The 10975-nt window shown below is 36.5% G+C and overlaps 1 protein-coding gene across 1 annotated transcript; it reads left to right on the top strand.

The window, feature by feature from the left end:
- Nucleotides 1-934: 934 nt before the first annotated feature.
- LOC114355634 (uncharacterized) lies at nt 935-10128 on the top strand (the record flags this gene model as incomplete). Its single annotated transcript, XM_028308576.1, has 7 exons — nt 935-1091; nt 4612-4742; nt 5223-5768; nt 7905-8093; nt 8916-9178; nt 9335-9523; nt 9604-10128. Coding segments are annotated over 7 exons (1926 nt in total), but the record flags the coding sequence as incomplete, so codon positions are not given.
- Between the last annotated feature and the right edge of the window lie 847 nt (nt 10129-10975).

Raw genomic sequence — 10975 nt, 5'->3', positions numbered from 1 at the left:
TTGAGCTACCTAGTTACAGCTCTGCTCGCTTCTACAACACCATGGTAACATTAATTGAAAAATAAAAGAACGAAAACGTTTGGTTGTAGATACATTTTCAATAATATTAGGTTACGTACATTTATTCTGTGGTACCTACTACCTAACTGATTGTCGTTACGTTTCGTCGGCCAAAACATGGCTCAATTAGGATAGGTACTTTTTAAAACACACATTATACAACCTTTACAGATGTTATTTTGGGTTGGGTTGGGTAGCATGAATGTTAAACATTATTTTTACATACGGCATAAGTTAAGTACCCAAAGTTCCTATTTCAAATGTCACAATAAAAATTACACAGAATTAACTTGTCCCTAAATAAGCTTTTTTAACGAGCTACCTCGGTTATTTTTATCGTAGCTGTATTAAGTATCTGCCATGTGACTAAGCAATATTCTCGTAGGTACATACATCTTTATGATACACCTTTCGTAATAAAAAATTCGTAATAAAGTCAGAGATTTGTCCCTGTATCAATAATGTATACTCCCGCAACTTTTATTTATTTGAACCGACTGAAAGTCGTGACTGTGTTCGTTGCGGCGCTCCTCTCAGCCCCTGCCAAATGTTGATCTCGAAACGCTTGTAGGGCTAAAAGATTATAAGATATGTGATGGCTCCATTCATTTTATTTTTACTGTCTTTTAAAATACTATCTATTAAACTTTAGGTAGGTACGTAGATACACTCAGCGTAAATAACCCTCCTTCTGGAGCAGTCGGGTAAATATTTCATGACACCCAAATTGGCCAAAAACACAACACTTCTTTATTCCAATCGGAACAAAGTAGTGTTGCGAACTTTTTGGCTACTTTGGGTGACATGAACTATTTGACGCTGAATGTAGGTACTCTGTACTAGGATAAAAAAGACTTTTTTGTCTTGACTCTTTAATTCTTTCTCAGAAGAGCAACCACTGCCGACCGTGACCTTCGAGTCGGCGTCATACGTGCTTCGGGTGGAGATCGGGCAGGCAGGCCTGGTGGGCAGGGTCCTCGCGACCTCCGACAACGGAGAGCCGGTCTCCTACTCGCTGCAAGTGGACAATGGTAAGCACAACATTTAATTAATAAGCTAGTTGCTTTTGACTGCGGTTTTTCCCAAGAAATTTCGAACAGGCCTGGTGGAAGAAGGGTCCACGCGACCTCCGACAACGGAGACCGGCTCCGAATCTCCAGAAAAGTCTGGTGGTAGTACTAACTCATGAGCTATGATACTAATCGCATATCAGGGGCCAGGTCCCCCTTGAAAAAGAACCCTAGATACACCAATGGCTGCATGTGGACAATGGTAAGTTGCAGCAACATTAATAGCCGCGTCCACACCGGGCGCATGGGCTCACGACCCCAGATTGTCATCCTGCTCATCTAAGAGCAGAGACATATAAAATACATACATAATTAAAGTTATTTTTCTCGGATAATAATATGTTATGTAACATATCCGAGAAAAATAACTTTAAATATAGTTTGAAAATTATAAATAACTTGAAAAAATCGAACTGCCTAAGGCGGGAATTGAATTGGGAATTTTTTCAAGTTATTCATAATTTTCAAATTAGTTTGAGATGCGACTCTTAACGCTAAAAATTAAATAACTATTTAAATATAGTGATCGATAGATCGTTAAAAACTAAATAAGACTGCATTTAAAAGTATTTTTTGACAAAGTGATGCCTTTTTGCACGGGGCTCAATAGCCCCGAGGTATCATAACAATATTTGCAACAAATCTTTTAAAACTATCAGTGGAACAGGATTGCGAATGCGCAAAACAACAGATTGCGAAGTAAACAAGTGGAAAGAAAATACTGAACTGTCTCAAGTGTCTCTTACAATTAAGTAGAGCAGCTATTGATGTCTAGATAAATATTTTCTATGTTCAAGTAGGTACATTATTGAAAAGATACAATACCTACATTACCTACAATATAAATTATTACCATTCAAGTCGGCCAAGTTGGTTAATACCATAGAAAAAGAAATGCAATTTGTAAATTACAAGACTTTTTTCAAATAACACGCCTTTTAAACATACCTAATATTGTTTTATTTTCTGGCGCAAAACGATCTATTTGCATACATATATTGGTAGAGGAGACCATTATTTAGAAAGTAACTCAAAATATTATTAAGCTGTAGGCTAGTTTCTTAAAAAAAAATTTTAGTCCGACAATTTTAATATAAAATAATACCTATTGGACACGTATATTTTTAATTGTCACTCAAACAAATAATCACAAAATTATTGTGCGTTGAAGTACCGCGCGACGTCACAGAGTGCTGCACTTTTACGCACTCACTGACGTCACGGGCCTATTCTTTAGAACTTTGGCACGCTTTATCTCTTTACATTTTCATTCGTTTTAAAAAGTAAAAAATATGTGTCGAGTAGTTTGTGATTAGCTAATTGACGGACTAATTAAAACTCTTGCTTTTTTACCTAGGAAACATCCCTATTAGACATCAAGAAAATAAAATTTTGCAGGGATACGTATGTACTCCTGCTTAGTAAATACGAAACTAACTTTCCTTAAAAGAATCTCAAGAATCATTAGGTGCAATTAATATTGAACACGAGATCGTAATTAACTTGATGAGCCTAAGAAAAGGAATGTACCTACCTAAGTAAGTCACTTCTCTGAAGTAGACAAGTACCGTTAAAGTTGACAATGGAGAATCCATAAATCAAATTCTTCTTATATCGGAATTTTTTTAGCCTTTTTTGACCTAACGGTATTTTAGGAATACAAAAAAAGATTAACGACGAATTCAACATCTCCTTTTTTGAAGACGGTTAAAAACATACAACTCCGAACCAAAACATTATGGTCTTACCAGATCGAGAAGGGTAACTCTAGATGGGTTAACCCTCTTCATAAAGCTATCCACGAGGGCAAGTACACGCGATTCGCACAAATAAATTTAACGAGGCGCTCATTAATTAATGGGCCCAGGACACTTCCGACCGCACGTGCACGTGTGACAATGACGCATTAAATGTTACTCCAAAAATAAGGGTCCAGTAAACTGAGATGTAGCCAGAGCCCTGGGGAACAACTTCAATGGAACAAGCTAATGTGGTTCCTATGCAGTGGGCAATAAAATGCATATTTTATCGGCCCGAGACGATGACCCATTATTTTCTTTTTTTACTTGTATAATCCTTTAACGCGTAACGCGTGTTAATGAATTATGCACCTTAAATGCTCATAACATTTGTATTCTATTTGCTTGATTAGGTGCTTTGCCCAGCTCTGTCTTCGTCTGGTTCGTAACTTACGCGCACCCTAATTTGCTAATGAAATGGTAATCATTTTGATTTAGTAATTTGTTTGTACAGTCGCAGAATGAAAAGGTTCGTCACCTTAGTGTCGGTTTTCGCTTGCACTAGGTACTGTAAGAGTCAAACCTGTCAACATAACAGTGCAAGAAACAGTGCTGCTAACATTTAAATAAATATGACGTTTGCTAACGAATAAGGTTTTGCTTGTTTATTTTTCTATCCCATCAGTGCAATGCAATGATGACATTGACCAATTGACAATAGTTTTTTTTTATTTAGGGCTGATTTTTCAATCGTCAGATATCTTTTAACTGAAGAATAACCTTGTCATTTTGACATATTTCCCATACTAAAACTGTCAATGTGCCAAACTTATTCTTCAGTTAAAAGTTATCCGACGGTTGAAAAATCAGCCCTTAATAGAAATAATAATGGCAGGTTGAACCAACAAGAAGGTTTTAGTTTATCAATCATAATAATCTTCTTGACAAGATAAATCGTCAAACAACTTTGATCAATAATTTTGAACTTTACTGACGAACAGTTAAAGGTTATTTTCTCTAACTCGAGATTATTCTGTAACATAGTTTCAAAAGGTAATATGTGTTCGCGATTCGTTGAAGGAATCAATTTGAAAACTGACGAACCTTTTCATTCCGTGACTGTACATTGTTAGCGAAATGTATGAGCAATCAAAAGTGAAAACTCATTAATTAATAAGCATTTACAGTAATAATTAGAATGTATTCTGTATTTCTTGAACCGTAAGAAAGTAATTAGTTCAGACTTTATTTGTTATTGAAAGTAATTTGGATAATTGAGAATTTTGTTGGGTATCTCATAAGCAGAGGGCCCTGAACCCTGAAACTATGAGCATGTAATTTTAAGAACTTTCGAAGAAAAGTTCTAGTTTAATTAATAAAGAAACCGATGGCGCTAAAAAGTTATATAATAACCTCGTTTAAATAATATATAATGTACAAACTACACTGAGCATCAAGTCAAGCACTGTGACACCTTTTAAAGTTGTAGTAGGTGCTCAGTAAAATGCAGCAAAAATGTAGAGCATCAGGCTATTGTACATTTTTGTGATGTCTTACAAAAACAGTCGTTTTAGCAGCGTTGTCTAGTTGAGGCTAGGTTATAGTAACTTATAATAACTTTCTGATAATTTTATGAGATATGTACCATCCTAGACTGCATTCCACTTAACACCAGGTGCGATTGTGGTCAAATACCTGCCTTGTTATGCATAAAAAAAATGATTTATGAATGTCTTTCTCAGAGCATCTCCGGAGTCGTGTCTCAGTGAGCAGCGACGGCGAGCTGTGGCTTTCAGCGCCTGCGGCTAGTGGAGTCTACAGCTTCCAAGTGATTGCGACCACAGAATTCACGCAGGCGGTTGGACACGCTACGGTGAGTGCGCCTTTAAAACGATGCTTATAAAAACTTTTTATTGCAAATCACTTAGGTTTAGCGTAGAATAGTTAGTTCGTTGATATTACTTTTTATACAAATCCAATCGGAAAATACCTTAGTAAGCCAATCTTTAACGCCTGTTCTAATAATGTATTTAAAATTCCGACGGCGCACGCCAAATAGCGTAACATTAAACTAATCGAATCCTATTGCCTATAATCTGGTCTATTCTCGGTCAGTCAATTTATAAACGATCTTTTCAAAATGGCCTTGACTTTCGCTAGTGACGAGAAAATCGTTTTTCTTTTGACAAATGATTCTGTAGGTACTTTACAGTTAAAAACCAAGCGTTTTATCAGTTTTATGTAACTCTTTAATAGATAAAATTTTGTTTTTTAATGGTCTATAACAAAATAGGAAAACTTTACCTTAGTTATCATAAAGTATTTGTATTTAATTTATATTTTGGTTATACAGGTTCATTTATCAGTGGAATCGGTAACAGTGTGCGGGGATGATATCGTGGTAGCGCCTCTAATAGTCATCGATCGAGATGAAGAAGTAGAACATAGAAACCTGGTCGTCATGAATTCCACCGAACATGAGGGCTGCCACTACACACTTACCAACAGATGGCCTGTGGACCAGGATTGGCTATATGTTGATGAAAGCGGTCTTCATACCCATGCCATTGACAGAGAACACCCATCAATTGCTTTCATGGCTCTTTCCCAAATCCAAGTCGAACTAAATCTAGTTTGTGGCGGTGATGTTACAAGAACCAAAAGGTCCTTAGACGAACGCCTAGATTGGCTCGGACCGTACGACTACGGAACCAACACATGGGTTTTGACTGACACGATCCTATACAATTCCCGAAGGAGCATAGTGAACCTTATTGTGAACGATATAAACGACAACACTCCGATATTTGATGGGAAGGAGAATGAACCTATTGTTGTGGGGTATCCTGTTTTGGACCTGGAAGAAACAATATTACCCCGATCCCTAGCAGAACTACAGGTAAACAATCTTCATTTGTTATCATCAAAAATGTAATCGGTTATTAAAAAAATAAGATAAAGACAGTTCGGTTTCGATGTTAGTCGGCTTTATTTGTTTGTCATATTGCCAGTCTACTGACACGCCCATTCATAAAGTATGATAAAAAACATGAAGTAGAATTACATCGCTCAAATACTTCTTTTATAACTAAAAGATAAAGAGGTCTCAGAAAAACTTCTTTTGTGTCCAGAGTGGGGTATTTTCACTGACCTCTAAAATACTTCGCTTTATTTAAATGCCCCCAAAAACAACAACTTTTTACCTTTCTGTGTATTTATTTACGAGGTGAATGTACTCCACCCAGGTTTAAGCAAATAAGTCAAAGAAAGTTATTTGGTGCCTTTAAGATATTTTCCTCATTTTTTACAGTTACCATGATCGCCACATAATTCGCCGAATGTAAAACGATATTTCACGTTTATAGCATTTTTATAGGATCCTCGATTATTATGATATCGTTGCGTTAATAACGATATCATATTTATCGATGTTAAAATAACGTAATACTTATTTTAACATCGATAAATACTTACCTGCAATAACATGATACATAGTTAAGACGTAATTTTAGGGTTTTCCCAAGCGGAATTTTTCTTCTTTTCTTTTGTCTCATGCACTTGACAAATGAAAAATTGACTGTAGCTTATGTACTTACATTAATTTCTGTTTTTTCAATAGGTACAAATTTGATTACTAGAATGAGAATTACACAAGGCAGACTCCTATTTTTTGTTATCTCAATTCAGATTTGGTATCCGAAAAGTATGTAGACAGACTATTTCTAACTCGAAAGTTACTAACTCGAACTATTCTAACCTCGGAAAACCCACCGCTTAACTCCAAAACAAACCCTTTAGTGTATTTAATTTTAGAGTATTAGATAGAGTTTAGCATCTTGTAGCTAATATCTTTACAAATTACTATCTTGTAATAAAAACAATACAAAAACCTACAACCTACCTTGACAAATTAGTCATAAGAGATAAAATATTTTTCTTCATGATATAAAAAGTAGATGGCAGGATCATAGTTCCTATAGCCATAATAAAGAACTAACGTAAAACTTGCACTGGCTATAGTATTTTATCGACAAAGCCGCGAATTGCGCAATCCTTTGTGCCGAACTTACCAAATTTATCCCTTTTCACATAATAATGTATTTTTGTCGGTCGGTTCTAATATATCGACCTTTGAAACGCAGCGCGGAATCCAGTAGGTAAAACAGATGTTCCTATCTCCATGTTGCATGCACCACCTGCGTTTTATAGTCCTAGTTGGAAATGGTCACAGATTTCAACTTGCAAGCTTCTTGCATACCCGTAATAAAATCTCTTGTACGAGTAAGTCTGAAGTTGTAATGGCATACTTTCGGTACAATTAAGAAAATTTTAAATTTTACATAACTATTTCAAGGCAACCTTAATTAAAAAATATATACTTTAGGTACCTAAGAACTGAAAGGCTACCGGAAACTGAAGGATATCTTAGTTAGGTAGTATACTAAAAAACTCTTTAAGCCTGTGATTGGTTGAACTTCAATATTAAGACCAATCACTGACTTCAATATATTCTTAACCGTAGAATAAAGTTTGATTATCCTCATAACACAAAACTGAGAAATCATCATCATCATCCAAGTTGTTATAAACTTCAAAAACTGCTAAATATTTTGGTAGTGTTGCTTCCGTCATTCTTCGGCACATGTATATTGTACAGCACGCGTATGATTCATTATGGTGACCACACCATAATGGGCCTTGTTCTTTACTTCTACTTAAATATGTTGCTTTGTCATGATAACACAAAAATTGTAGCTTCAGTCCAATTCATGTTACATTGCAACAGCATGCAATTATGTGATGGAAATGGTGGATATCTGAATATAGGTACTTATAGTTGTTGCAATTCACGAAGGCGAGTGAGCTTTACATGTGTGGTAGCTCGCTACTGTGTTTTTCAAAAGTTTTGACAGACATTACACTATCGTTATGTGCTTGTGCATGGTACACGTACACACACAAGTAAAGCTCACTGGCATTCGTGAGTTGCAAGAACCATACCTAATTATTAATCTTATAATTATGGTTATTATAGGCAACAGACGCAGACGTGGGAGAAAATGCCCGGTTACGATACTGGAGTGAGGACCCTGAAATAGTAGTGTCACCCACAACTGGATTCGTGCATGTTAGGAGTGGCGCGCAGTTGGAAGAAAACATGATGCTGATGGTGAACGCCACAGACCGCAATGGAGAGGGACTTACAGGATCTATATCTCTCAAGGTAGTGTAGTGTGGTAGTGAGGAGGAGTTCGAAGAAAATATTTCTTCCAACTCCTCCTATGATTAATTTCATCGCGGGTGCGATGACAGTTTAACTTTCTCCCGGGACTAACTTGACCTTCACTGGTTGGGTTTTTATTGGCGGTCAAGCCGTAGATTCTGGCTACACAGGAGTTGCAGCGATAGGAACGAGAGGTGGGAATAGTCCCATAGTGTATATTTTCGTCTCCTAAGGTCATTTGGTCAAGCCCGGTTTAGTGTCAGAAGTATAAACTTTTCACATGAAACAATTCTAATGTAAGACTTTATAGTGCCTCATAAAACAAAAAGTTGGAATGACAAAATTTATGTAACGTCTGCTTTTCCAGACAATCCTATTAATTACCTTTGTCTAGACAAAAATGTTACTATAACAAGTAATAAAGAAAGTCATAATGTAAGTGGGCATTGTTAGTTAGATATCACTTTTCTACAAACTATTACAATGGTATCGGCTATAAATTTTTATCAACGCTCAATAAAATTCCGTTTAGCACACCAGTGAGAAAAATGTTCACATTTGTGCTATGAACTCATACCAGATGTTTATCTTTACAATTTAAGTTGCTAAACTTTATGCACTAGTTCGGGCCTCGGTATTTTCCGGGATTGTTTTACAAATCCATTTAAAAATGACGATAATATATCCGTTGCCGCTAATTTATTGCATTATTTCCGTTAATGAATTTGACCCTCAATAACAATGTATGTCTCGATCAAATGGCGTCATTGATTGAAATTTCTTTTGTTACTTTGAGTTATCCTCAAGAAATTTCCTTTTCAGGTGAAATTACTAGAAACTGAACACATCGCCGTAATCACTGCGCGAGATGCTTTCTTGGAAGACGAGAGAATCATATTGGGCAATCTAAGCAACGCTATAGGGTACGAAGTGAGAGCTCTCCGATCGGTGGTGACGTCAATATCTGAGGAACAACAGGCGACGAGAAAGAAGAGGGATACCACCGCAACTTCAGGGGTCGCTTTAGTGATATACGTATATGGACTTCTACAGAGTGAACCTGTTTCTGTGGAGACACTTTCAAAGTTAGTATTGATTATATTATGTTCTCATTAAATAATGAAATAGTCCCCATTGCATCTCTAAAGATGCATAATTGTATCCTTTAAATCCGTTTTTATCCTTCTTTTACAACTTTTCTAGCAATGACGATCTAGCATTTTTTTATTTTTTCATTCCAGTGACATAAATAGCGCTACAATAGTAACGGTAGACATAGCAAGTATACTATCACTAGAAGATCATCTAGAAGGCAACGAGATATGCGTCATCACGGGACGTGATACAGGCTTGTTAGCAGCAACAATAGTCCTCAGTGTTCTACTATTCTTGCTAATTGTGGCGGCTGTGGTATTTTACTTCCTCGTATGGTAAGCCTCTCCGTTACCTAAATTACTTTTTTATTATCTCTTGTCCATAAATAATTCACGGTTTTCATTGTTAACTACAGGAGAAAGAAACAAAACTACGACCAATTTAGCGACGCTAGTAGTATCGTGTCGCAAGGTGAGTCACCCGGCCAGCCTTCCAAGCCCGACGTCGTTGCTAAGCCGCGGTTGAATATCGAAGAACTCAAAAGAAGTGAAAGGAGACTCCAAGACATGTTAAACGCTCCCATTGAAGAAGTCACTGTTGAGCCGATACCGACTTCTTCAAAAATGGATACATCTAATCCTACAGCTAAACCATTACAAGAACCTTTAGCGCCAATAGTCGTCATACAAGATAAACTTAAAGATGCTGCGGAGGAGTCCGATGAAGATGAATTCGGTGAAATAAAGAGACCCAGAAGAAAGTCAGTTGTTACTTTCAATGAAAATGTAGAGAAGATCATACACGTGGATGATTCCGATGAACCCGATATAATAGCAAACCCTAACTATGAAGTGTATAAATTGTAAATATGTTTATTTATTAAAAGATTGTAATGTAAATAAAATAATAACTTCTAATAGTAAATTCTGATATTCCAAAATAGTTTTGGTTTCCGTCCATATCCGCATTTTTAATCCCACCTATAGTGACTTATAGGTTAGCAGAATTTGTACCACAAACGGTATTTGTGACCGCGAACAAAGTACGATAAGAATTTAGTGCTTATACTAACACTAAATCTGCTTTAAAGTAGGTAATACATTTTGGGGAAAACTATCTTCGTAATGTGTTTTTGTCTACCTAGGCTCTATAATAGCCTTGCGGAATACCTAGTAGAGTCAAGTCGAGAAATTTTTATATTTTTCTGATCAAACCGTTAACTATTAAATTACACAATGTGGCTTACGAATGTTTGTCACTTGGGAATTAAATCCAATTTCTCGGAGATCCAGGCGATCCCTCGCCCGTCTCACCACTGAACCACCGGATTCCTTAATACTGGAGCACATAAGTATGTCGGTTTGACTTCGATCCAAGGAAGACTTGACTTGGACTTTGACTTCGAGTACCTATATTTTATAAAAATTATTTAAAAATAAAATATACTCTTTATCCTAACTCTATTTCCGTACATGTGTTGTTTCAGGTCATCAAAACTATTCGTGAACAAATAAAATGTACACAACAATTAAGACATGTAATTCGTGAGATTGTACCGGGACAACAGGATTTCGAAATCCTGTTGGCTCCCCTAGGGGGGCCAAGCAGGGGGGACAACAGGACTGCACCATAAATACACCGTGGGAAAACAAAGTAAGCATACGAATTTCATTAGTATGTCAGTGAAGGTTGTAAATAGACAACAAAAAACGGGATCTCAGAAATCTGAAAAACCCACTGAGGCGGCGGCAACGACCTCTTTACGAGGGACCCTAAGATATTATCAG

Source organism: Ostrinia furnacalis, unplaced genomic scaffold (assembly GCF_004193835.3).
Source record: "Ostrinia furnacalis isolate ACB-3 unplaced genomic scaffold, ASM419383v2 OfSCF2450, whole genome shotgun sequence".
Lineage (NCBI taxonomy): Eukaryota > Metazoa > Arthropoda > Insecta > Lepidoptera > Crambidae > Ostrinia > Ostrinia furnacalis.
This window is presented reverse-complemented; position numbering and strand designations above follow the sequence as displayed.